Source organism: Oncorhynchus mykiss, chromosome 13 (assembly GCF_057628025.1).
Source record: "Oncorhynchus mykiss isolate SJ-2025 chromosome 13, ASM5762802v1, whole genome shotgun sequence".
Lineage (NCBI taxonomy): Eukaryota > Metazoa > Chordata > Actinopteri > Salmoniformes > Salmonidae > Oncorhynchus > Oncorhynchus mykiss.
In genome coordinates this window covers 2827930-2852598 of record NC_143034.1, presented here as the reverse complement: position 1 = coordinate 2852598, position 24669 = coordinate 2827930, and the positions used below count along the sequence as shown (strand labels likewise).

Here is a 24669-nt window from a genome sequence, read left to right as displayed (position 1 = left end):
CCAACGCTGTAACCACTAGGCTACCTGCAGCCCGATACTGAATTTATAGTTTATCATACTAAGATCGACCAAGATGTGTGTTGCTTTTGCACATATTTGTTCATTGGTTCAGCAAGAGTCTGTTGATTGGTCAGTCATTGGGTTCATTTGTTTTGATTGGTCAGTCATTGGGTTCATTTGTTTTGATTGGTCAGTCATTGGGTTCATTTGTTTTGATTGGTCGGTCATTGGGTTCATTTGTTTTGCAATATGTTCAAATCAAATCAAGCTTTATTTATACAGCACATTTCAGACACGGATGCAACACAATGCGCTTCACAGGAATTTTATATATCTATTATTAATTAAAAATAAAAACTGAAATATTTACTACACAACAATCATAAGGATAACAAACTAAAGAATAACAATAAAAAACTGAAAGACTAATGATCATTCTAAGGAAAATAAATTAAAATAGTAAGAATAGGATGTAATATCCAACCAGAAATATAAGCTTGTTTTACTACATTGTTTTATAAACATTTATACAAACTGTAAGTTGGTTGCAAACGTTACATGAATTGAAAATGTTATGAAATATTCAATATCAAAACCAAATGTTCACCCCTTTGTTAATATGTAGTGGCAATACTTCACTTAATGGTGAGGAATGGAATAATAAAACATGTATATTTTGTCAGGCTGAATGTTTGAAATATGAGGTGATTTGAGTCATGCTTCTTCAGTAGTGGAATAACAACAATTAGCAGAAGACAGTCATCTACATTTTTGGAGTGATGCATTTAAATGTAGGGGTCCCCAAAACGAAGAGAAATGCAACACTTATTTGTCATCACTCATATCGATATCACTTGGAAATACATTTTGCGAGGGGGGGGTGAGGTTGCACATCCTGTTAAAACTAACAGCTCAAAAACCACACAGAATCTGGGAATAATGTGCACATTTGTGGTTAGAGGACAATTTGTAGACAACAGCTCGCTACATTTTGAAGTGTTGCATTTTGATTCAAGTGGGCCACCAACGAGGTAAATGTAACACAACACTTTGTATGTTTAACTCTTTCAATTCAGAACCTGGATTTTTCGACTACAATGTTAAGACATTCTACATTGTGACATCATTAAAATACTCCTACTACAATGTTAAGACATTCTACATTGTGACATCATTAAAATACTCCTACTACAATGTTAAGACATTCTACATTGTGACATCATTAAAATACTCCTACTACAATGTTAAAACAATCTACATTGTGACATTTCATTGATATCATGGAACAACTCCTTCATGTATTTTCTGATGTTTAATCAGAGATCTTTTATCAGAGTATCTCTTGTCACATTGTTCACAGCTATGAGATTTCTTGCTAAGAGAGTTCTCACATGTGTGTGTTCGCTGGTGTCTTCTTAGTGAATCTGATCTGTGGAAACTCTTCCCGCAGTCAGAGCAGTGGTAAGGCTTCTCTCCTGTGTGCGTTCTCTGGTGTGATATCAGGTTCTTTGACTGAGTAAACCTCTTCCCACATTGATCACAGCTATAAGGTTTCTCTCCTGTGTGGATTCTCTGATGTCTTTTGAGGTCTGATAAAGTGGTGCATCTCTTCCCACAGTCAGAGCAGCGGTGATATTTCTCTCCAGTGTGTATTCTCTGGTGTGATATCAGGTTGCACGACTGAGTAAAACTCTTCCCACATTGATCACAGCTATAAGGTTTCTCTCCTGTATGTATTCTCTGGTGCGCTTTTAAATGTCCTGACAAAAGAAACCTCTTCCCACAGTCAGAGCAGCTATAAGGTTTCTCTCCTGTATGGCTTCTCTGGTGTACTTTTAGGTTCTCTGCTCTTGAGAACCTCTTTCCGCAGTCAGAGCAGTGGTAAGGCTTCTCTCCTGTGTGTGTTCTCTGGTGTGATATCAGGTTGCTTGGCTTAGTAAAACTCTTCCCACATTCATCACAGCTAAAAGATTTCTCTCCTGTGTGTATTCTCTGGTGTAATTGTGATTTTCTCTCTGCCACATCAGCTTCATCATGTTGTTGAGGCTCCCCAGAGGATCCACAATAGTCACATCCTTCTCCTGTGTGAACAACAAAGTCAGACAGATGGTTTAAAGGCCCACAAGAGCAGAAATCCACTGTTTATTTGAGCTAAAAGGTGATCCCCATGATGTTGTACAACAATTTACATCCTTAATGAATGTTTAAATGCTTTTACAAACTTATTTGGCAATTATCTTAAAAAGACAGTCAAGTGAGCAACAATAGACTTATTTTGTATTATTGTTTCCACAGGATGATTCTAGGCTATAAATACATTATTACAGTTGCTGAAACCCGAAGCAGTGTGTCAGATATCTTTTTTTCTGTTGTACAGCTACAGTGCTGCTCTTTGTTCACAAAACATTAATCCATGGGAAACATATTATTTAGAAAATGAATACTTTCACCAAATTGCCTAAATGGATTCTCTGAACATTATATCACCAGGATCCCCCATTAGGCAAACCATTAACAGTATTTATCTCACCAGGATCCCCCCATTAGGCAAACCATTAACAGTATTTATCTCACCAGGATCCCCCATTAGGCAAACCATTAACAGTATTTATCTCACCAGGATCCCCCATTAGGCAAACCATTAACAGTATTTATCTCACCAGGATCCCCCATTAGGCAAACCATTAACAGTATTTATATCACCAGGATCCCCCATTAGGCAAACCATTAACAGTATTTATCTCACCAGGATCCCCCCATTAGGCAAACCATTAACAGTATTTATCTCACCAGGATCCCCCATTAGGCAAACCATTAACAGTATTTATCTCACCAGGTTCCCCCCCCATTAGGCAAACCATTGACAGTATTTATCTCACCAGGTTCCCCCCCCATTAGGCAAACCATTAACAGTATTTATCTCACCAGGTTTCCCCATTAGGCAAACCATGAACAGTATTACATTGTCTATTGCTGTATATTTTTTATTTATTTATTTATTTTATCTTTATTTAACTAGGCAAGTCAGTTAAGAACAAATTCTTATTTACAATGACGCCTAGGACATCTTTCACTCCCTCTAGAGCCTTAGACCCGCCCATCTCTCGAAGAATTCACATTGGAACATGAGAATGTGGCCATAACTGCATGTTCAGGGGCAGAACGACAGATTTGTACCTTGTCAGCTCAGGGGTTTCAACTTGCAACCTTCCGGTTACTAGTCCAATGCTCTAACCACTAGGCTACCCTGCCGCCCCTTCAGTGCTGCTCTTTGTTCACGCCCATTTATCATCTTTCACTCCCTCTAGAGCCTTAGACCCGCCCATCTCTCAAAGAATTCACATTGGAACATGAGAATGTGGCCATGTGATGAAGCAGTGAGGCCTAAAAAAACTGAAAATATCTCAACAATAAAATACTTTATTAAAACCTCTTAAGTCGACCCCCTACTTTTTCGAACATTCTGTTAAAAATCGCGCAACATTTCAGCGTCCTGCTACTCATGCCAGGAATATAGTATATGCATATGATTAGTATGTGTGGATAGAAAACACTCTGACGTTTCTAAAACTGGTTAAATCACGGCTGTGACTATAACAGAGCGTGTGTTTCATCAAAAAGCGTAAGAAAAACTGGTCGCTGAAAACTGGAAAATAATATTCATGCGCCACTTGCATGTATTGTTTAAAGGACACCAAATTAAATAGGACTAAGGATGCAATTCCTACAGCTTCCACACGATGTCGCCATTGTCGTCATTTTCCTGAGAATTATTTCTTGGTAAAACAAAGGAAAGGGATTCCATTTCTTCCGGTCTCCGACAGGATGTTTTGGAGGAGAGATTTCCGACCATGATTTCAAGACGTGGAGCTATTGAATACACATCGCCCCGTGATCAATTTGATAGATTATTAATGTTTACTAATACCTAAAGTTGGATTACAAAAGTATTTCGAAGTGTTTTGTGAAAGTTTATCGTCTAATTTTTTTATTTTAAAAAATGACGCAGCGTTTTGAAACAATGTTTTTTCTGAATTACACAGTTTCCATAGATGGCTATTTTGGGTATATATGGACCGATTTAATCGAAAAAAAGACCCAATAGTGATGTTTATGGGGCATATAGGAGTGCCAAGAAAGAAGCTCGTCAAAGGTAATGAATGTTTTATATTGTATTTCTGCTATTTGTGTAGCGCCGGCTACGCTAATTCATTTGTTTACGTAATTCAGGCATTTTGGGGTGTTGCATGCTATCAGATAATAGCTTCTCATGCTTTCGCCGAAAAGCATTTTAAAAATCTGACTTGTTGGCTAGATTCACAACGAGTGTAGCTTTAATTCAATACCCTGTATGTGTGTTTTAATGAACGTTTGAGTTTTAACGAGTACATTTAGCATTTAGCGTAGCGCATTTGCATTTCCAGGTGCCTACTTGAGACGTCTGCGTCTCAAGTAGGATCAACAGGTTAAAATCAAGTACTAAAGGTAGTAGATTACAAGTGGCCCAGAAGCCAGGGTTTGCATATAATTGGTAGCATTGAATAGAAAACACTTTGCCGTTTGTCTGATGTCTGAGACTATAACACAATTGATATGGCAGGCAAAAATCCAAAGAAAAACCAACCAGATTTTTTGTTGTTGTGAGGTCCCAGGCTCTTATAATAGAAAGGTTAGGGTTAGGGTTAGGGTTAGGGTTAGGGTCCTATGTAATTCCGGCTCCCAGATTGCAATTCCTATGGCTTCCACTAGATGTCAACGGTCTTTGGTCATTGTTTCAGGCTTGTTTCTTCAAAAACGAGTAAGAATTTGAGTTTTTGTACAAAGAGTCCGAGTACAATATCAGTCTGTCGTCGCGCGATGAAGAGGACGCGTTTTACTTTTCAATTGAACATACTGCTTTACTGCTTTCCGCTTTCCATTTTAGGGTACCTGAGGATTAAATAGAAATGTAGTTGCGAAATATTATATTATCATAATATAAATAACAAAGTTTAGCGGTAGCTTTTTGGATTCCTTTGTTTGCATGTTGAACGAGTGGATTACTGAAATCGATGGTGCCAACTGAACTGACTTTTTGGGATATAAAGAAGGATTTTATCTAACAAAATGACCATTCATGTTGTAGCTGGGACCCTTTGGATTGCAAACAGAGGAGGATTTTCAAAAGTAAGTGATTTATTTAAAATCGCTATTTGTGATTTTGCGAGGGGCGCCGTCCTCAGACAATCGCATGGTATGCTTTACGCTGTAAAGCCTATTGTAAATTGGACAACGCAGTTAGATTAACAATAATTTAGGTTTTTAAATGATATAAGATGTTCATGAATGTTTAATATTACAATTATTTATTTGAATTGCGCGCCCTCCAATTTCACCGGATGTTGTCGACTGGTGTCCCACTAGCGGGACGGCTAGCCTTAAGATAGTTGTTTGAGAGTGTTGTTAGGAAATGCATTGGAAAGCGGCCATCTTATGGGATCCTAACCAACTGTTCCCTTTGGCGTGTTTTCTTCTTCTTCACTGATCATAACTTTGTAGATAAATACGTAAATCACGTCACCAAATCATTTATTAAAAGACTGTGTTTCAATGAAGGTCTACAGTAGCCACAACAGCACTCTGTTGGGTTGCACCAGTGTTGGAAAAAAAGGACCCAAATTGACATACTGGAGTAAAAGTAAAGATACTTTAATAGAAAATGACTCTAGTCACCCAGTAAAATTCGACTTGAGTAAAAGTCTAAAAGTATTTGGTTTAAAATATACTTAAGTATCAAAAGTAAGAATAAATATTTTCTAATTTTTATATTAAGCAAACCAGATGGCAACATTTTCTTGTTTTTAAAATGTATTTACGGAAAGCCAGGGGCACACTCCAACCTAATTTACAAACAAAGCATTAGTGTTTAGTGAGTCCGCCAGATCAGAGGCAGTAGAGACGACCGGGTATGTTCGGTTGTTAAGTGCGTGAATTTGACTAGTTTCCTGTCCTGCTAAGCATTCAAAATTTGGGTGTAAAGGAAAATGTATGGAGTAAATAGTAAAAAACATTTTCTGAGGGTAATGTAGTGAAGTAAAAGTAGTTAAAAATATAAATAGTAAAGTACAGATACCCCAAAAATGACTTAAGTAGTACTTTAAAGTATTTTTACTTAAATACTTTACACCACTGGGTAGCACCATGGTGTAGCCAGAGAACTGATAGCTTCCGTCCTCCTCTGGGTACATTGGCTTCAATACAAAACCTGGAGGCGGCTCATGGTTCTCACCCCCTTCCATAGACTTACACAGTAATTATGACAACTTCCAGAGATTGTCCTCCAACCTATCAGAGCTCTTACAGCATGAACTGACATGTTGTCCACCCAAACAAAGGATCAGAGAATGAATCTAGTACTGAAAACAGAAGCTACAGCTAGCTAGCACTGCAGTGCATAACATGATGAATCTAGTACTGAAAACATAACCTACAGCTAGCTAGCACTGCAGTGCATAACATGATGAATCTAGTACTGAAAACATAACCTACAGCTAGCTAGCACTGCAGTGCATAACATGATGAATCTAGTACTGAAAACAGAAGCTACAGCTAGCTAGCACTGCAGTGCATAACATGATGAATCTAGTATTGAAAACATAACCTACAGCTAGCTAGCACTGCAGTGCATAACATGATGAATCTAGTACTGAAAACATAACCTACAGCTAGCTAGCACTGCAGTGCATAACATGATACGTTCTGCCCCTGAACAGGCAGTTAACCCACTGTTCCTAGGCCGTCATTGAAAATAAGAATTTGTTCTTAACTGACTTGCCTGGTTAAATAAAGGTAAAAAAAATTTTAAAAAAAAAGATGAATCTAGTACTGAAAACAGAAGCTACAGCTAGCTAGCACTGCAGTGTAGAACATGTGGTGAGATAGACAATAGTTCAACAGTTTAAAACAAATTAATTTCTTAAATTAAGGAAAAGCAATAGAGTGTCATTTTTTTTTAGTTTGACTTACTTAGCTAGCAAATGCAGCTATCTAGTTTAGCCTACTGAAACACCCTGCTCAAACAGAGGGATGCTATGTTAGCTAGCTGGCTATAACAGAGGGATGCTATGTTAGCTAGCTGGCTATAACAGAGGGATGCTATGTTAGCTAGCTGGCTATGACAGAGGGATGCTATGTTAGCTAGCTGGCTATGACAGAGGGATGCTATGTTAGCTAGCTGGCTATAACAGAGGGATGCTATGTTAGCTAGCTGGCTATGACAGAGGGATGCTATGTTAGCTAGCTGGCTATGACAGAGTGATGTTATGTTAGCTAGCTGGCTATGACAGAGGGATGCTATGTTAGCTAGCTGGCTATAACAGAGTGATGCTATGTTAGCTAGCTGGCTATGACAGAGGGATGCTATGTTAGCTAGCTGGCTATGACTATCCAACACAACATTGAACTCTTCCAAATCAAAGGTAAGCTTTTAACTTTGCAAAGGAAAACCAACGTGGCATGCCGGTGTAACTGCTAAACTGCTTACTGACTGTACACTGTAAAGTTACTGCATGATTGTAGCAGGTTTACTAACAAGTTAGTCCTATTAGCTGTGTTGACTATGATGTTACTTTAGCTAATATGGTGACAACAATGTAAGCTGTGTGTTTCAGTTATGAAATGGTTTGGCTTGGAAAGGTTTTTTCTCCTGGTGACATACAAATAATGTGTTATGCCTTGAAGTCCACAAACGAAAATGTGAGAGCGCGTAGATGCGAGAAGGAATAACTCAAATGTTTCTCTCAACCTGTGCACCCTACGTTGTTGTAAACATTAATTTGTGATGGGTAGCAAGCTCATGATGGGTACAGTGAAAATGTGAGTATCATCTACCGGGTGAATGAAATATGACAGTCATCCAATATGCTCTTGGTTTCACGGTGAGATCCACACAGACAGGAAGTAATCTGATCTATATGTCTCCAATGAATCACAGGACGACTTGTATATTTTTTGCAGCGTGGTTATCTGAAAGGGAACCACCTAAATCTGCCACGTCGAGGAACTATTGTCATTCTCAATGGATGTAAAAACACACTTTGTTTACTTGCTGTTTGAGGTGAAGAAAAAATAATAATTTTTGATTGACAGGAGCACTACAAACAAAAGACAATTAAAATAAATTGACAAAACTAATAAATGGAATGAAATAAACCAACATGTTTCTCACCAGTGTAGCATAGGTTATAAGCTCTGTAAACATAGGTTATAAGCTCTGTAAACATAGGTTATAAGCTCTGTAAACATAGGTTATAAGCTCTGTAAACATAGGTTATAAGCTCTGTAAACATAGGTTATAAGCTCTGTAAACATAGGTTATAAGCTCTGTAAACAGCGTGTCCACTCTCACCATGGTAAGACTGTAATAATATTACATGGGGTGCATTAACAGAAGTTACCGTCTCCAAACACACACTGTAGATGAGAAATGATGGTAATGAATGGTACATCTCTCCTCCTGAGTAGTAGTACTAGTATTAGTAGTAGTAATTGTAGTAGTAGTAGTATTAGTGGTAGTAGTATTAGTACTAGTTGTAGTATCAGTAGTATTAGTAGTACTAGTAGTAGTCATCTCTCCCACTGGAGTAGTAGTATTAGTAGTAGTACAAGTAGTACTTGTAGTAGTAGTATTAGTAGTAGTATTAGTAGAACTAGTAGTAATAGTACTAGTAGTAGTCATCTCTCCTACTGGAGTAGTAGTATTAGTAGTATTAGTAGTATAAGTATTAGTAGTAGTAGTAGTGTATTAGTAGTAGTAGTATTAGTACTAGTTGTAGTAGTAGTATCAGTAGTATTAGTAGTAGTAATAGTACTAGTAGTAGTCATCTTTCCTACTGGAGTAGTAGTATTAGTAGTAGTAGTAGTAGAAGCATTAGTAGTAGTATTAGTAGTATTAGTAGTAGTAGTAGTATAAGCATTAGTAGTAGTATTAGTAGTAGTAGTGTATTAGTAGTAGTAGTATTAGTACTAGTTGTAGTAGTAGTATCAGTAGTAGTAGTATTAGTAGTAGTAATAGTACTAGTAGTAGTCTATACAATGTTATCATCTCCATGGCTTCTTCTCTTGCGAGCTCTCATTGGCTCTTTCTGATCACCATTCTCAAAACGTGTCGTTCCACATCTCACCACTACAAAAGCATTGTAGATTAGGGCCGAAAAAAATCAAACATGTTTTGAAATGATTGGGACATCTGGGACTGTTCAAAGACATGATTGTCTCTCTGACCAGCCGGCATTAAATGAGTGTTGGTGACGGCCGCACACCCCGAGCAGGCAACGACATGGGGACTTTGTCCCGATCACAAAAACTTGTCTGACAGCTAAATCAGGGACAGAAATCGTGTCGTCTACACCTGACATGTAGTATACACACCACTTCTTGTATTGTGCCACCCCCACAGCCCCCACAATGGATTAGTCCACTGAGACAGGAGCGGATCAGACAAATGGATTAGTCCACTGAGACAGGAGCGAATCAGACAAGTGGATTAGTCCACGGAGACAGGAGCGAATCAGACAAGTGGATTAGTCCACGGAGACAGGAGCGAATCAGACAGATGGATTAGTCCACTGAGACAGGAGCAAATCAGACAAATGGATTAGTCCACTGAGACAGGAGGGAATCAGACATTTGGATTAGTCCACTGAGACAGGAGCGAATCAGACAAGTGGATTAGTCTTGTGCCATAAAAAAATATCTATATTTGCGACTGCTCAACAAAAAGATGTTGGTCGACCAACAGCCGATCGATCAAACAATCGACTAAATGGGGTCAGACATTATATCATTATGACATCATAATAGCCATTGATTCCTGAAGAATAGAACTTATAAACACCTCAAATGATTCAACTGTATTTCCCCCATCAGAAACCAAAACATAAGCTCGTTAAACACCATTGTTCATAAACAAACACTGTATAGCCTCAAAATCTGGTTAAAACTATAATTTTGACCTTCTGGATGTCCAGTCCTTGTATACATAGTGACTGTCAAGCCTTATAATCGTTATGCCAAGATGTCTGAACTTTTTGGCGAGGTCGCTAGGTTTTGGGTTAAGGTTTCTACAATAACTTTCTCTGTGAATTTGAGAGTGGTTACATTTCTCCAGACCCCATCCCTCAGCTGTTTACCAAACCAAGACTCAGGGCAGGCATTTTGTTACTGTTTAAATCCTAGGTTGCCCCTTTAAAAAACCACATCAATCAATCAATCTGCAGTTGAAATAATAACAAATCTGTAATTCCACCACTGTTTTGGTAATAAGATGATGGATGAGACTGGAGAAATGTAACTACTCTCAAATTCATAGACAGATCTATGGATGCAAGGACTGACCATCCATGATATCAACATTATAGTTTTAACCATGTTGAGGCTATAGTGTTGATTTACATTGTTTCTAAACATTGGAGTAAAAAAAGCTTATTTGGGTTCTGATGGGGTACAACAGTTGAACTAAGATCATGAGGCATATGTTATATTCTTCAAGAATCAATGGCTATAAATTAATCATTTAAAATTGCAGATTTCCCCTTTAACACCAAACATCAGTTCAACAATTGCAGAGTTTGTGCCTCTGTATCTAAGACAGTACTTACTAGTGTTTATCAGGGAACGGTTTCTCAAAACCATCTTACAGCTAAGTTCATCATTAGATGCCTTAAGGTGCTTTGGGGAAACCGGGCCCAGATATCCAGTTTCTTCCTCTTCTTCCTCCTCCTCCTTTTTCACTCCAAAAACTGCATCCTCTTCCTCATTCACTCTGAACGCGTCTTCCTCTTCTTTCAATGAAACGTCTTCCTCTTCTTCCTTCACGGTGATAGCCTCATCCTCTACTTGTGTTTGTATTGTAACAGCATCCTCTTCCTCCTCCTCTTTGACGAGACCTTCTTTCTCCGTCCAGCAGACATCCTCTTCTTCAGCAGGAGGAGAGTAGCTTAGTGAACTCATGGTCGGGGATGTTAGCTAACTAGGCTAATGCTAACTTAACCAGACCGCTAGCTGACTAATAACTACAACAACGTAAATAAGAAATGAAATCGGATAACTAACTAGATGACAGGAGTGGGATAAAACACATTGGCTAATATACACTAAAAAGCTTTATTGGTTCGTCTATTTTGTCTAGCAAGCTACCGAAGTGTCTGACGAACTGTTGCTGCCGTTGAAAGAAGCGTTCCGTCCACTAGATTATACGTCACACCAGCAGCATCGGCTTAAATTCCCAGACCGCCATCTGCTGACTGGAGTGGGTAACGCAGATGAGTAAAACGTAGAGTTTATATTTAATTTTCAGACAAGTTTAAAAGCCTGCTTTTATCTACGATGTAACTACAGCCTCTTGTGAAAACGTGAGCCGCTGTCTGATGAAGAGAAACAGACGTATCTAGCTCCCAAAGGCTGGAATTAGATAATAATATGTTTTAGAGTGCACTTAAAAATAATCAGTATGCAATAAGAATTATCTTGATAGTATGAAGAGGTAACTCCATGGACCATTTATTCCAATGTATTGTAAAGCTAGCCAATGTTACAGTTTGAATAGCCTAGCCAGCTACTGTAAATGTCCATTGGTGTTTCATTAGCTACCTAATCATGTCAGTTAATAGTATTTTTTAATCATGTCATGATTATATGTCTCATTTCCAGTAACTAGCTGCTGGCTTAACAAAACATTCCAATCATATACAGTACCAGTCAAACGTTTGGACACACAAGGGGTTTTCTTTATTTTTACTCTTTTCTACATTGTAGAATAATAGTGAAACAATACAAAATATATTTTATATTTCAGATTCTTCGAAGTAGCCAAACTTGACTGAAAAATACCCCCACAGCATGATGCTGCCATCACCATGCTTCACCGTAGGGATGGTGCCAGATTTCCTCCAGACGTGATGCTGCCATCACCATGCTTCACCGTAGGGATGGTGCCAGATTTCCTCCAGACGTGATGCTGCCACCACCATGCTTCACCGTAGGGATGGTGCCAGATTTCCTCCAGATGTGATGCTGCCATCACCATGCTTCACCGTAGGGATGGTGCCAGATTTCCTCCAGACGTGATGCTGCCACCACCATGCTTCACCGTAGGGATGGTGCCAGATTTCCTCCAGACGTGATGCTGCCATCACCATGCTTCACCGTAGGGATGGTGCCAGATTTCCTCCAGACGTGACGCAATCGGGGGAGAAGGGCCTTGGTCAGGGAGGTGACCAAGAACCCGAGGGTCACTCTGACAGAGCTCCAGAGTTCCTCTGTGGAGATGGGAGAACCATCCAGAAGGACAACCATCTCTGCAGCACTCCACCAATCAGAAATGTATGGTAGAGTGGCCAGACGGAAGCCACTCCTCAGTAAAAGGCACATGACAGTCCGCTTGGAGTTTGCAGACTCTCATGAAAAACAAGATTCTCGGCTTGAATGCCAAGCGTCACGTCTGAAGGAAACCTGGCACCATCCCTACGGTGAAGCATGGTGGTAGCAGCATCATGCTGTGGGGGTGTTTTTCAACGGCAGGCACTGGGAGACTAGTCAGGATCGAGGCAAAGATGAACAGAGCAAAGTACAGAGAGATCCTTGATGAAAACCTGCTCTAGAGCACTCAGGACCTCAGACTGGGGACGAACGTTCACCTTCCAACAGGACAACGACCCTAAGTACACAGCCAAGACAACGCAGGCTTCGGGACAAGTCTCTGAATTTCCTTGAGTGGCCCAGCCAGAGCCCGGACTTGAACCCGATCGAAGACCTGCAAATAGATGTGCAGCGACACTCCCCTTCCAACCTGACAGAGCGTGAGAGGATCTGCAGAGAATGGGAGAAACTCTCCTAATACAGGTGTGCCTAGCTTGTAGCGTCATACCCAAGAAGACTCGAGGCTGTAATTGCTACAGGTGCTTCAACAAAGTACTGAATAAAGAGTCTGAATACTTATGTAAGTGTGATATTTCCATTTTGGAAAGTATTCAGACCCGATTGACTTTTTCCACATGTTCTTAGATTGCAGCCTTTACTCTAAAATATATAATATAGATGTTTTCCTCTCATCAATCTACACACAATACCCCATAAAAAAAAAGCAAAAACAGGTTTTTAGAAATGTTAGAATATTTATAAAAATTTAAAAAACAGAAATATCAGACCCTTTGTATTCCATAGTATTCAGACCCATTTTCTATGAGACTCAAAATTGAGCTCAGGTGCATCCTGTTTCCATTGATCATCCTTGAGATGTTTCTACAACTTGATTTCCTTCCAGCTGTGGTAAATCCAATTAATTGGACATGATTTGGAAAGATACACTCCTGTCCATATAAGGTCCCACAGTTGACAGTGCATGTCAGAGCAAAAACCAAGCCATGAGGCCAAAATAATTGTCCGTAGAGCTCCAAGACAGGATTGTGTCGAGGCACAGATCTGGGGAAGGGTACCAACAAATGTCTACAGCATTGAAGGTCCTCAAGAACACCATCTCTGCAGCACTCCACCAATCAGAAATGTATGGTAGAGTGGCCAGACGGAAGCCACTCCTCAGTAAAAGGCACATGACAGTTTAAGTTTGGCCTCCATCATTCTGAAATGGAAGAAGTTTGGAACCACCAAGACTCTTCCTAGAGCTGGCCGCCAGCCAAACTGAGCAATCAGGGGCAAAGTGCCTTGGTCAGGGAGGTGACCAAGAACCTGAGGGTCACTCTGACAGAGCTCCAGAGTTCCTGTGTGGAGATAGGATAAACTTCCAGAAGGACAACCATCTCTGCAGCACTCCACCAATCAGGCCTGTATGGTAGAGTGGCCAGACAGAAGCCACTCCTCAGTAAATGGCACATGACAGCTCTCTTGGAGTTTCCCAAAAGGCATCTAAAGGACTGTCATGGAAATTCAACAAAGGGACACTCAAAGTCAATAGTTAATTCATCATTCTTTATTGTCAGATTGCTGGAGAGGTTCCAACCAACTCAATGCACCATAGTACACGTCTGTCAGGAGCTGTACAGGGGCAGTCCCGTTAGTTCTCTTATGTACTGCAGACAAGTTATATTTGTATGATTTAGCTTATTAATTATGCTTGCACTCCTTTTAACGCCATTTTAACGCAAAACATAGTACACTCTGTTTGTTACAGATTTTAGTTATGGAAACAGAAAACTGTATTGAGATCAAACGTTTCATCGATGAGAAAATGTGCAGAACGTTGGACAAAATCCATTTCACTCTATCATCTCCCACTCATCTTTCACTGGGCTTCCTCTCATCGCCATATTTGGTAGTGAGTAAAAAGTACATCCTGCTCCTCTCCTCTCTACCTAACGTCCCCTCACAGTCCCTTCAGTTTCCATTTAGTCCCGTTAGATTGGCTGCTCAGCCTACCTAAATTATCCCTCACCCATCATAGCCCTGCAAATTCCCAACCAATCAGAGCGCTTCGAAATGCGCATCTGGACACTACACCCGCCCACTCAGGTCAGAGTGTTGTCGTTGTCCGAAGGGAGAAGACGCCTGTTTCTGAGGACTTTTTATTGACGACAGTAACACAAATGTCTGAATGTTGTGAGTGCATCGAAATATAAACATTTTACTGTTGTATTCGGCGCATGTGACAAATAAACATAATACAATTTGATTTGATATCTTTCAGATATACAGCACCAGTCAAAAGTTGGACACACTCACTACTCATTCAAGGGTTTTTCTTAATTTTAACTATTTTCTACATTGTAGAATAATAATTAAGACATCACAACTATGAAATAACGCATGTGGAATGTAGTAACCAACAAAGTGTGAAACAAATCTCTTTTTTTTAAACGAGCTCCTTATAAGCACCAAAAACGCTGTTTTGACAACTGGCAATAAATCTATTGGGGGGAAATCAGGTTGAAACTGCTGTTGAAACTAACAACTAAAATACCACATGGAAATGGGAGATATCTTTTGGAATTTTAAAATCTTTTATCTCACTGGTTAGATAATCTGCAGAAGAGAGTCAGCTACATTTCGGAGTGATGCATTTAAATGTAGAGGTCCCCAGAACGAAGAGAAATGCAACACTTATTTGTCATCACTCATATCGAAATCACGTTGAAATCAATTGCGCGAGAGAGGGGGGTATGAGGTTGCACATCCTGATTAAACGAACAGCTCTAAAACCACATGGAATCTGGGTTTAATGTGTACATCACTGGTTAGAGGACAACTTGCGGTAAACAGCTCGCTACATTTTGAAGAGTTGCATTTTGATTCAAGTGGATCACCGACGAGATAAGTATAACGCAACACTTTTTGTTAATCACATAAATAGTACTCTTTCATTTCAGAACCTGGACTTTTCACCTGATGAGGCTAATATCCACATCATGATGAAATCAATAGATCAGGGGACAAACGTTTAGGGTTCTACATTATGACATTTTATTGATATCATGGAACAACTCCTTCATGTATTTTCTGATGTCTAATCAGAGATCTTTTACCAGAGTATCTCTTCCCACATTGATCACAGCTATACGATTTCTCTCCTGTGTGTGTTTTCTGGTGTGCAGTCAGCTTGCTAGATGAAACAAAACTCTTCCCACATTGATCACAGCTATAACATTTCTCTCCTGTGTGTGGTCTCTGGTGTACAGTCAGTTGGCTAGATGAAACAAAACTCTTCCCACATTGATCACAGCTATAAGGTTTCTCTCCCGTGTGAATTCTTTGGTGTGTTTTCAGGCTGCTTGGAACATTAAAACTCTTCCCACAGTCAGTGCAGCTATAAGGTTTCTCTCCCGTGTGAATTCTTTGGTGTGTTTTCAGGCTGCTTGGAACATTAAAACTCTTCCCACAGTCAGTGCAGCTATAAGGTTTCTCTCCAGTGTGAATTCTCTGGTGTCTTTTCAGGCTGCTTAGATCAGTAAATCTCTTCCCACATTGATCACAGCTATAAGGTTTCTCTCCTGTATGGATTCTCTGATGTCTTTTGAGGTCTGCTGAAGATGTGAATCTCTTCCCACAGTCAGAGCAGCGGTGAGGTTTCTTCCCTGTGCGTTTCCGCTTCTGTTTATTGAGATGTTCTGATGCGGAAAAACTCTCCTCTGCCTCTTCAGCTTCATGATGTTGTTGAGGCTCCCCAGAGGATCCACGATCGTCACGTCTCTCTCCTGTGTGAACAACAAAAACAAAGTCAGACAGAAGGTTAAAAGGCCCACAACAGAAATCCACCGTTTATTTTAGCTGAAAGGCCTCATGCCCATGATGTTGTGTACAAACGTGTTTGACAATTGTCTTAAAAAGACCAGTCAAGCAACAATAGCCATATTTAGTCTTATTTTCTTCACCTTAGTAGTAAAGTGGATGATTTTAGGCTAGAAATACGTTTTTAAAGTTGCTGAAATCCTAAGCAGTGTGCCAGACGACTTTTTGATCACCAATATAGGCCCCATTCTGTGTTTGCTAAAATTGCCCCACAAGGGCCGATGCACACACAATTTGGTAGCAGAAACTCCTCCCTGCTAATGAGGAAACCGCTAGTTATGGATGTAGTATATCTGGTAATGAGGAAACCACTAGTTATGGATGTAGTATATCTGGTCATCAGGAAACCACTAGTTATGGATGTAGTATATCTGCTAATGAGGAAACCACTAGTTATGGATGTAGTATATCTGCTAATGAGGAAACCACTAGTTATGGATGTAGTATATCTGGTAATGAGGAAACCACTAGTTATGGATGTAGTATATCTGCTAATGAGGAAACCACTAGTTATGGATGTAGTACTGTATATCTGCATATATCTGTATATCTGAAACTCACATTAAGCTCTGTGTCATTCATAGGCTGACAGCAAAAATAGCCTCCATTTACAGGTTGCTTATGAGTGCATTTCACACTACTTTTGGATTATAATTGTAATATAATGTGTTATTGTCACAAATCAACTGCTTCATACTTAAAAAAACACTTCAACTTCAACCAGTAAAATGCTCATTGGCTAGCTTTGCTACCAGCCTTTGTCAATGAGCGTATAGCATTCAAGCTAACAGCTTTGCTACCAGCCTTTGTCAATGAGCGTATAGCATTCAAGCTAACAGCTTTGCTACCAGCCTTTGTCAATGAGCGTTTAGCATTCAAGCTAACAGCTTTGCTACCAGCCTTTGTCAATGAGCGTTTAGCATTCAAGCTAACAACTTCTGCATCCAAAATAGGTATTTTACAACTTTCACAACCAAATATGTGACCCGCCGTCTCTATTCAGTCTTATTTAGCAACCTTTTAACTGGTGTTTATTTCATACATTGGATAAAAGTACAGACTGAGCTTCTACATGGTATCATACACTGTGATTGGAGGAAAACATGAGGAAGTAATGACTCAGAGCTTCTACATGGTATCATACACTGTGATTGGAGGAAAACATGAGGAAGTAATGACTCAGAGCTTCTACATGGTGTATCATACACTGTGATTGGAGGAAAACATGAGGAAGTAATGACTCAGAGCTTCTACATGGTGTATCATACACTGTGATTGGAGGAAAACATGAGGAAGTAATGACTCAGAGCTTCTACATGGTATCATACACTGTGATTGGAGGAAAACATGAGGAAGTAATGACTCAGAGCTTCTACATGGTATCATACACTGTGATTGGAGGAAAACATGAGGAAGTAATGACTCAGAGCTTCTACATGGTATCATACACTGTGATTGGAGGAAAACATGAGGAAGTAATGTAGATAAAAAAAATTACATTTAGAATCCCATTCAGGACAAAGAGGCATTCGAAAGGTTTCTGTGGTTTTCACACTTGCTCTACATTAATCATTGGGAAACATATTATTTAGAAAAGGAATACTTTCACCAAATTGACAGTATTTATCTCACCAGGTTCCCCCATTAGGAAAACCATTTACAGTATTTATCTCACCAGGTTCCCCCCATTAGGCAAACCATTAACAGTATTTATCTCACCAGGTTTCCCCATTAGGCAAACCATTAACAGTATTTATCTCACCAGGTTTCCCCATTAGGCAAACCATGAACAGTATTTATCTCACCAGGTTCCCCCATTAGGCAAACCATTAACAGTATTTATCTCACCAGGTTCCCCCATTAGGCAAACCATTAACAGTATTTATCTCACCAAGTTCCCCCAAACCATTAACAGTATTTATCTCACCAGGTTCCCCCATTAGGCAAACCATTATCATTATTACATTGTCTATTGTTGTATATCTTCAGTGCTGCTCTTTGTTCACGCCCATTTATCATCTTTCACTCCCTCTAGAGGCTTAGACCCTGTCGTACTGGTGTTTTGTTAGCGGTACACTACGACCCTGTGTGTAGTTTGTCATACTGGTGTTTTGTTAGCGTTACACTACGACTGTGTGTGGTTTGTCGTACTGGTGTTTTGTTAGCGGTACACTACGACCCTGTGTGTAGTTTGTCATACTGGTGTTTTGTTAGCGTTACACTACGACCCTGTGTGTGGTTTGTCATACTGGTGTTTTATTAGCGTTACAGTACGACTGTGTGTGGTTTGTCGTACTGGTGTTTTGTTAGCGTTACACTACGACTGTGTGTGGTTTGTCGTACTGGTGTTTTGTTAGCGGTACACTACGACCCTGTGTGTAGTTTGTCATACTGGTGTTTTGTTAGCGTTACACTACGACCCTGTGTGTGGTTTGTCATACTGGTGTTTTGTTAGCGTTACACTACGACTGTGTGTGGTTTGTCGTACTGGTGTTTTATTAGCGTTACAGTACGACTGTGTGTTGTTTGTCGTACTGGTGTTTTATTAGCGTTACACTACGACTGTGTGTGGTTTGTCGTACTGGTGTTTTGTTAGCGGTACACTACGACCCTGTGTGTAGTTTGTCATACTGGTGTTTTGTTAGCGTTACACTACGACCCTGTGTGTGGTTTGTCATACTGGTGTTTTGTTAGCGTTACACTACGACTGTGTGTGGTTTGTCGTACTGGTGTTTTATTAGCGTTACAGTACGACTGTGTGTGGTTTGTCGTACTGGTGTTTTGTTAGCGTTACACTACGACTGTGTGTGGTTTGTCGTACTGGTGTTTTATTATTTTATTAGCGTTACAGTACGACTGTGTGTTGTTTGTCGTACTGGTGTTTTGTTAGCGTTACACTACGACTGTGTGTTGTTTGTCGTACTGGTGTTTTGTTAGCGTTACACTACGACTGTGTGTGGTTTGTCGTACTGGTGTTTTGTTAGCGTTACACTACGACTGTGTGTGGTTTGTCGTACTGGTGTTTTATTATTTTATTAGCGTTACAGTACGACTGTGTGTTGTTTGTCGTACTGGTGTTTTGTTAGCGTTACACTACGACTGTGTGTTGTTTGTCGTACTGGTGTTTTGTTAGCGTTACAGTACGACTGTGTGTTGTTTGTCGTACTGGTGTTTTGTTAGCGTTACACTACGACTGTGTGTGGTTTGTCGTACTGGTGTTTTATTATTTTATTAGCGTTACAGTACGACTGTGTGTGGTTTGTCGTACTGGTGTTTTGTTAGCGTTACACTACGACTGTGTGTTGTTTGTCGTACTGGTGTTTTGTTAGCGTTACACTACGACCCGTGTGGTTTGTCGTACTGGTGTTTTGTTAGCGTTACACTACGACTGCGTGTGGTTTGTCGTACTGGTGTTTTGTTAGCGGTACACTACGATTCCGTGTGTATCCATTAGTATGGTGGCTCTTGCTAACACAAACTGTATTTGACCTTGTACACAACTTGACGACTGGCTTGTTCTATGTGTGTGTTGTGAACATGTTGCTCCGGGTTCTGCTCCGCCGTAGCGTGGGTTCTCTGCTAATGACAAATTACTGAACGACGGTGGGGTCCCTCTCCTGCCCCATCGTCTTGTGCTGGGGGACGACAGAGGGGGGCCTTCCCAGGCCTTGGCCACTTCTCCCAGTCTCAAAGGGCAAATTATGAGGAGGGTGTGGAGTTCCCCTAGGGTATTGTCCACAATGCTCGAGGGGTACCAACTCCAATTCCGGTGCTGGCCCCCCGTCCTTCACCTCGGTGGTCGACCCCCTGAAGAAAACCCTGCGGCTGGAGATCTCCTGCCGGCCCCAGATGGTGAACAGTTTATTTAGAAGTAATAACCTGGTAAATCTAGACTGTTGAATGGTCCCAGATGGTGAACAGTTTATTTAGAAGTAATAACCTGGTAAATCTAGACTGTTGAATGGTCCCAGATGGTGAACAGTTTATTTAGTAATAACCTGGTAAATTTAGACTGTTGAATGGTCCCAGATGGTGAACAGTTTATTTAGCAGTAATAACCTGGTAACCAACCGGTGACCGTTGTACTTGTTTATGACGTGACTCTGAGTCATCAGGTTGCCATGGGCTACATGGGGTGTTTTGGTTTCACTCTGTGTTGAGCAGACAAACAGAGGAGACAAAGTCTCTCCTATTTCAGTGGCTGATAATACAGGGGGCGATCCAGGATTGGTCCATTTTAGTTTTAAACTAATACTATACTGTATATGAGTTTCTGTTAATAAAGAGGATAATGTGGGACATTTCTAAATGACTGGAAACAAAACAAAAACAAATAGTTTTTTTTATCTTCCTGGGGGGGAGGGGGGGGGTTGTGAGAGGGGTCTCGAATGGTTGAGGGACAGATATTGGGGAACTGTGGAGGGATCTTGGAGGGTTCGGGTTCCTGTTTTTTGGCCTGGTGGTAGATCAGTCAACGTGCCCTTGAGCAGGGCATTGACCCTGGATGCTTCTCTCTGTGTCTCTCTGAATGGGAGTCTGTTGGATGACTGGTATGGTGTCGTTATTGAGCGGCTTCACTGCAAGTATATTGTATGTTTTGAATATTCAATAAAAAAATAAACAAACATTTAATGCAGTTCCACATGTGAACTTACAGGGACAGAAGACTTTATACGCCGAATGATATGATCCCTTGTTAAATCCCGTCCAATCAGTGGTGATGAAGTGGAAGACACAATTAGCATAATACAAAACCCCCCCATAAAAAAATGTGTCTAACCTTCTCATGAAAACATCTGCTCAGTGTGTGGAAAGGGAGTGAAGACAACTAACAATCAAATGGCAAACAATTCACACTATGAAGTTAGGAAACAATGAAGGTGCAAGAAGAAGTAGGTGGGAGAGAGAGAGAAGGCCTTCTGGAGAGAGAGGAGGCCTTCTGGAGAGAGAGGATGCCTTCTGGAGAGAGAGGATGCCTTCTGGAGAGAGAGGAGGCCTTCTGGAGAGAGAGGAGGCCTTCTGGAGAGAGAGGAGGCCTTCTGGAGAGAGAGGAGGCCTTCTGGAGAGAGAGGAGGCCTTCTGGAGAGAGAGGAGGACTTCTGGAAAGAGAGAAGGCCTTCTGGAGAGAGAGGAGGCCTTCTGGAGAGAGAGGAGGCCTTCTGGAGAGAGAGGAGGCCTTCTGGAGAGAGAGGAGGCCTTCTGGAGAGAGAGAAGGCCTTCTGGAGAGAGAGGAGGCCTTCTGGAGAGAGAGAAGGCCTTCTGGAGAGAGAGGAGGCCTTCTGGAGAGAGAGAAGGCCTTCTGGAGAGAGAGGAGGCCTTCTGGAGAGAGAGAAGGCCTTCTGGAGAGAGAGAAGGCCTTCTGGAGAGAGAGAGAAGGCCTTCTGGAGAGAGAGGAGGCCTTCTGGAGAGAGAGAAGGCCTTCTGGAGAGAGAGGAGGCCTTCTGGAGAGAGAGGAGGCCTTCTGGAGAGAGAGGAGGCCTTCTGGAGAGAGAGGAGGCCTTCTGGAGAGAGAGAAGGCCTTCTGGAGAGAGAGGAGGCCTTCTGGAGAGAGAGGAGGCCTTCTGGAGAGAGAGGAGGCCTTCTGGAGAGAGAGACATGCCTTAAGCATCTTATGCCAGGTGGACCACTAAACGACTGTCAAAATCCACCGCTGAGCATATTTTGTGCAGATAAAAATCAAACCTGTTTGAAAACATCAGGACGTCTGGGACTGCTCAAAGACGTGATCAGTAGCCCTCAGATTGTGTCTCTGACCAGCTAACATTAAACGAGTGTCGGTGACGGCCGCACACCCCGAGTAGGCAACGACACAGTGACTTTGTCTCCGATCACAAAAACTTGTCAAAGACAGCTAGATCGGGGCCAAAATCATGTAGGGTACACGCCCCTTCTTGGACTGCGCCATCCCCACAGCCTCATCAATGGATTAGTCCACCGAGACAGGCGTGAATCAGACAAGGTGTCTCTTGTGCGATAAAACATGTATATAATTTGCGACTGCTTGACAAGAAAGATCTTGCTCGACCAACAGCCTGTCGACCAAAACAATCGACCAGCTGACTGAACGGGGTCAGACATTATATCATTATGACATCATAATAGCCATTGGTTCTTGAAGAATAGAACTTATAAACGCCTCAAATGTTTCAACTCTATTTCGCCATCAGAAACCAAAACATAATCTTGCATATCGCCACTGTTGGTAAATTAACACTATATAGCCTCGAAATCTGGTTAAAACTATCATTATGACATCATGGATGAATTCTAGAATATACTGTATAGCCTCGGAATCTGGTTAAAACTATCATTATGACACAATGGATGAATTCTAGAATATACTATATAGCCTAGAAACCTGGTTAAAACTATCATTATGACACCACGGATGAATTCTAGAATATACTATATAGCCTAGAAATCTGGTTAAACTATAATTATGACATCATGGATGAATTCTAGAATATACTGTATAGCCTCGGAATCTGGTTAAAACTATCATTATGACCTCATGGACGGCCAGCCCTAAATAATTGATAGGTCCAAATATGGATGAAGCAACAGCAGATTTCCCCTTTAACACCACACATCAGTTCAACAACTGCAGAGTTTGTGCCTCTGTTTTTAAGACAGTACTTACTAGTGTTAATCAGGGAATGGTTTCTCAAAACCATCTTACGGCTAAGTTCATCATTTGAACCATTGGAGGCCTTAAGATGCCTTTGGGAATCCGGGCCCAGATATCCAGTTTCCTTCTCTTCTTCCTCCTCCTTTTTCGACGTGACAGTCATCTCCTCCTCTTTCTCTTCCTCCTCTTCTTTTACAGTAACATCCTCCTCCTCTTTCACTCTGAACGCGTCTTCCTCGTCTTTCACTGAAACGTCTTTCTCTTCTTCTTTCACTGTAACAGCCTCACCCTCTACTTGTTTTTGTATTGTAACAGCCTCCTCTTCCTCCTCCTCTTTGACGACAATGTTCAGCCCCAGATCTTCTTTCTCCGTCCAGCAGACCTCCTCTTCTTTATCAGGAGGAGAGTAGTTTAGTGAACTCATGGTCGGGATGTTAGCTAGCTATGCTAATGCTAACTTAACAAGCCCGCTAGCTGACTAACAACAACACCGTAAATATGAAATTAAATGGGATAACGAACTAAACGACAAAAGTTGATTTAAAACACAGTGGCAAATATACACGAAAGCATCTAAAGAGCTTTAGTGGTTCGTCTGTTTTGTCTATCAAGCTACCGAGGTGTCTGACTAACTGTTGTTGCTGTTGAAATTAGAGTTCCGTCCACTACATTATACGTCACACTAACAGCATCGCCTTAAATTCCACATCACCGTATGCTGACTGGAGTGGGAAAAATATCACAGTAAAATATTGTTATGACTATAACATTTGTTGTCACCTTCAATTATTGCACATTTTCTTATAAAAAAATATATTTTAACACTGTCTGCTCAGGCAAATTTGCCGAACTCCTAAACTTGGAACAGCCTTTTGTGAAAAACGTGAGCTGCTGTCTAATGATAAATATATGTTTCAGAGTGCATTTGAAATATTCAGCTTGCAATAAGAACTATATTGATTGTAAGATATAAAAAAAAACATGAACTTTCCTACTAAAAGAAGAAGGGAAGTAAAGACATGACCTTGTTATTTCTAGCAGCTTGAAGGCTGGAGGAAGAGAGAAGAGCGAGGGACAGGGACAGAGGGTATAAGGCTGTTGGGAGAGAGAGGAGCGAGGGACAGAGGGTATAAGGCTGGTGGGAGAGAGAGGAGCGAGGGACAGAGGGTATAAGGCTGCTGGGAGAGAGAGGAGCGAGGGACAGAGGGTATAAGGCTGGTGGGAGAGAGAGGAGCGAGGGACAGAGGGTATAAGGCTGGTGGGAGAGAGAGGAGCAAGGGACAGGGACAGAGGGTATAAGGCTGGTGGGAGAGAGAGGAGCGAGGGACAGAGGCTATAAGGCAGGTGGGAGAGAGAGGATCGAGGGACAGGGACAGAGGGTATAAGGCTGGTGGGAGAGAGAGGAGCGATTGACAGGGACAGAGGGTATAAGGCTGGTGGGAGAGAGAGGAGCGAGGGACAGGGACAGACGGTATAATGGTGCACTTAGAAATAGAACTTGAGGTTTGCTCACAGTGTTTGATGACTCACCAGGTTCATGGTTTCTCTAGGCTGTGACTCACTCTGTCTCATTCCCAACCTATGCGACTGCAGACGGGAAGAGGCTGCTTCTAACTGTCAGATGGAAGCCACTCCTCACTAAAAGGCACATGAAAGCCTCACTTGGAGTTTGCCAAACGGCACCGAAAAGACTCTGATGAGTCATGATAAAAAAAGATTCTCTGGGCTGATGAAACCAAGATTGAACTCTTTGCCCTGAACACAGC

General features: G+C 41.1%; 1 protein-coding gene across 1 annotated transcript; it reads right to left on the bottom strand.

Annotated features, from left to right (window-relative positions):
• Positions 1-347: 347 nt before the first annotated feature.
• LOC110506155 (uncharacterized) lies at positions 348-23685 on the bottom strand. The gene is made up of 4 exons (XM_090194562.1): positions 22916-23685; positions 15469-16181; positions 10638-11004; positions 348-2081 (listed from the first exon to the last, which is right to left on the bottom strand). The coding sequence occupies exons 1-4, from the start codon at positions 23325-23327 to the stop codon at positions 1279-1281; spliced, it is 2295 nt and encodes a 764-aa protein (XP_090050688.1). The 5' UTR covers positions 23328-23685; the 3' UTR covers positions 348-1278.
• Positions 23686-24669: the final 984 nt, after the last annotated feature.